At 39.3% G+C, this 3,421-nt stretch overlaps 1 protein-coding gene across 1 annotated transcript; it reads left to right on the forward strand.

Moving 5' to 3' along the window:
- Positions 1-1,927: 1,927 nt before the first annotated feature.
- Positions 1,928-3,131, forward strand: LOC145010165 (putative mitochondrial protein AtMg00820). Its single transcript, XM_078968739.1, has 2 exons — positions 1,928-2,181; positions 2,867-3,131. Exons 1-2 carry the CDS (start codon positions 1,928-1,930, stop codon positions 3,129-3,131), a joined length of 519 nt encoding a protein of 172 aa, XP_078824865.1.
- The last annotated feature ends 290 nt before the right edge of the window (positions 3,132-3,421 follow it).

Consider the following 3,421-nt stretch of genomic DNA (forward strand, 5'->3'; position numbering starts at 1 on the left):
GGGAAGAACTAAGGGAGTTTCGGTCCCTTAAGGATGGTGGTTGTGTAAAATATGGAAACAATTCATTTGGCATGATTAAAGGATATGGGATGGTTACAAACGGCTAATTCTCGATTCGTAAAGTAGCTTACGTTGAAGGAATGCAACATAATCTTATAAGTGTTTCTCAACTAGTTGTGGGAACGGGATTAAAGGTTTCATTCGACGATGAGGGTTCAGAAATCATTGAGAAGAAAGCAAAGAAAAACGTGTTGAACTCCATGCGAAAAGGCGAGATGTTTCCTCTGAATCTTAACCCAATAAGAGGAAATCCAAATGTTTGCCTACTACCAAAGGCGAACTCAGATGAAAGTTGGTTGTGGTACCGAAGACTGTCTCACCTGAACTTCAAAGACATTAATAAATTGGTGCTTGGGGATCACGTGCGTGGACTTCCTGTTCTTAAATTTGACAAGGAACATTTGTGCGCAGCATGTGAGATGGGCAAGCAAATCCGAAAGAGTCACCCTTCTCGTATCAACACAAAAATCATCGAACCTCTTGAACTATCACACATCGATCTATGTAGACCTTTGGCTATCGAAAGCATCGATGGTAGTAAGTTTATTCTTGTAATTGTAGATGATTTTTCATGCTTCACCTGGGTTTTCTTTCTAAAACAGAAATCAGAGGCGACTCCTAAGATGAAGGCGTTCATCAAGCAAATTGAAGTACAGTTGTGAAAGGTGTTGAGGAACATAAGGAGCGATGACGGTCTGAAGTTCAAAAATAAAGACTTTGAAGAATTCCTGGCTGAAAAGGGAGTAAGTCACAATTTTTCTGCTCCCTACACTCCACAACATAATGGAATCATTTAAAGGCGAACCGTTCTATATGTGAAGAAGCCAGAACCATGCTGACCTTCGCTTCTCTTCCACTCTATTTCTGGACAGATGCAATAGTTGCTGCATGCTACACTGAAAACTGATCCTTTCTTAACAAGAGGTTTTCCATCACACCATACGAGATCCTAAATAATCGCAAGCCTAATGTGAAGTTTTTCCACATGTTTGGTTCACGATGCTTTATTTTTAACTCAAAAGAGAACCAAAACAAGTTTGACGTAAAAGCTAACGAAAGGATCTTTATTGGTTATTCATTTACCTCAAAGGCATATAGGGTTCTTAATAAATGCTCAAAGAAGATTGAAGAAACCTACTATGTAACTTTAGATGATAACTACATGAATAAGATTCAATCAAGCGAAAGTCCAACGAAGGACATCTTTCAGGAATTAGGTCAAGTCTCGGTTCCCATTTCCAACTTGTTTGAGGAGTACATGCTACTTTTTGATGAACCAGAGATGGCAGTTTAATCAGAAGAGAAAGCAGCAGATAACAAAATTGATCACTTAAATAAGGTCATTGACGCTGCTGCAAAGGATTTGGAAAGAGAACCTCAAGTCAACATGAAGGCATCAGGCAAACCTAACGAATTAGGTGAAAGTTCAGCTTCAACCGATTTCCCAACAGAAAGCTCTACATTCCAGGGGGAGGGGTCCTCTGCACCAAAACCAACCGAATCGCCTTTCCAGGGGGAGAAACTAATATCACACACTTCAGCCTATGATTGTCCAACTGAGGGGGGGGGGGATTGTGATCGAAATGTGAGAGACACTTCACCATTTGAAGGGGAGAATGAACATACAAATGATGATAGAGATCAATCAGAACCTGAAGAAGAAATCAACGCTGAATTGGATCCAACCTATGATCCAAATTACCACCCTCTCTTAAAATGGACAAAGGATCATCCTAAAACTTAAATCCTTGGTGAATCATCTGAGGGTGTTCTCACAGGATCTCAACAGAAGGCAAAACAAGCTGCTTTATTCTCTCAAGTAGAATTCTACATGTTTAATTTGTTTGTCTCCAAAATTGAACCGAAAATGGTGAATGCTGCTCTTGATCATTCTGATTGGGTGCAAGCAATGCAAGACGAACTTCATAAATTTAAACGAAATCGAGTTTGGAGGCTGATTCCCACACCAAAGGATACATCGATGGTTGGTTTAAAATGGGTTTTCAGGAACAAGTTAGACAAAGAGGGAAATGTGATTCGTAACAAAGAAAGGCTTGTAGTAAAAGGATATTGTCAGGAAGAAGGAATAGATTATGAGGAAACCTTCGCTCTTGTAGCAAGGTTCGAATCGGTAAGAATCTTTCTAGCATATGTAGCACACAAAAACTTTGAAGTTTTCCAATTGGACGTTAAGTGTGCTTTCTTGAATGGAGAACTAGAAGAAAAATGGTCTATGTTGAACAACCACCCGTATTCGTGAACAAGAAGTATCCTGAACATTGCTACATTCTGGATAAAGTAGTCTACGACTTAAAGCAAGCTCAAAGGGCCTAGTATGAAACTCTTATACGATTACTTAAAATGTCAAAATTCAAACAAGGTTCGGTTGACCCAACCTTCTTTCGCAAGAAAGAGGGCGAACATTTAATGATAGTTCAAATTTATATCGATGAAATCATCTTCGGCTCCACGAATCCTTGCTTAAATGTAGAATTCAGGAAGTTGATGGAGACTAAATTTGAAATGAGCGCAATGGGTTCAATTAACTTTTTCGTTGGATTGAATATAAAACAGGGTCTAGAAGGCATCTTCATTAATCAGGAAACTTACACGAAGACTTTGTAAGCAAAGTTCGGCATGATGGGAGATTCCAAAATAAAAGTTCCAATGGCATTTGTCACAAATCTGACTCCATCTCTTGAGAAACTGATTGTGGATATGACTCTCTATCGACAAATGATAGGGTCATTAATGTATCTAACGGCCAGTAGATCGGACATAATGTTTTTTTATGCTATTGTGCTAGGTTTCAAGAAAATCCAAGAGAACCTCATATGGTCGCAGTGAAAAACATCTTCCAATATTTGAAGCGAACCTCATCTCTCGGTCTTTGGTATCCTGCTAAATCCGGTTTCTTTGTTCAAGGCTTTTTTGACATTGATCTAAGTGGATGTCAGATCCTTGATGGCAAACTCGTCATCTGGCAATCGAAGAACCAAACTTGTGTGTCTCTTTCCACAGCCGAAGCTGAGTACATAGCTGCAGCATCATGTACCTCACAAGTCATTTAGATACAAAGCCAACTTAGAGATTATGGCTTGAGCATGAAGAAGATTCCCCTCTACTGTGACTCAAAAAGTGTGATTCGTATATGTCACAATCCAGTGCAACACTCAAAGACTAAACATATTTCACTAAGGTATCACTTCATTAAGGACCACGTTGAAGATGGAACTGTTGAAATTCACTTCGTTCGGTCCTTAGATTAATTGGCTGACATCTTCACCAAGGATCTACCAGAAGCAAGCTTTAATAAAATTCTACAAGGCTTGGGAATGATGGAAGCTGAGTCAGTACCGAA

The sequence above is a fragment of the Lactuca saligna genome, chromosome 8, assembly GCF_052625555.1.
Source record: "Lactuca saligna cultivar CGN05327 chromosome 8, ASM5262555v1, whole genome shotgun sequence".
NCBI lineage: Eukaryota > Viridiplantae > Streptophyta > Magnoliopsida > Asterales > Asteraceae > Lactuca > Lactuca saligna.

Excerpts from the sequence above, each read along its gene's own strand:
- LOC145010165 (XM_078968739.1), top strand. The coding sequence starts at position 1,928 with ATGGTGAATGCTGCTCTTGATCATTCTGATTGGGTGCAAGCAATGCAA. Across the intron at positions 2,182-2,866 it reads ACCTTCGCTCTTGTAGCAAG|GTTTCAAGAAAATCCAAGAG; the intron begins GTTCGAATCGGT and ends CTATTGTGCTAG.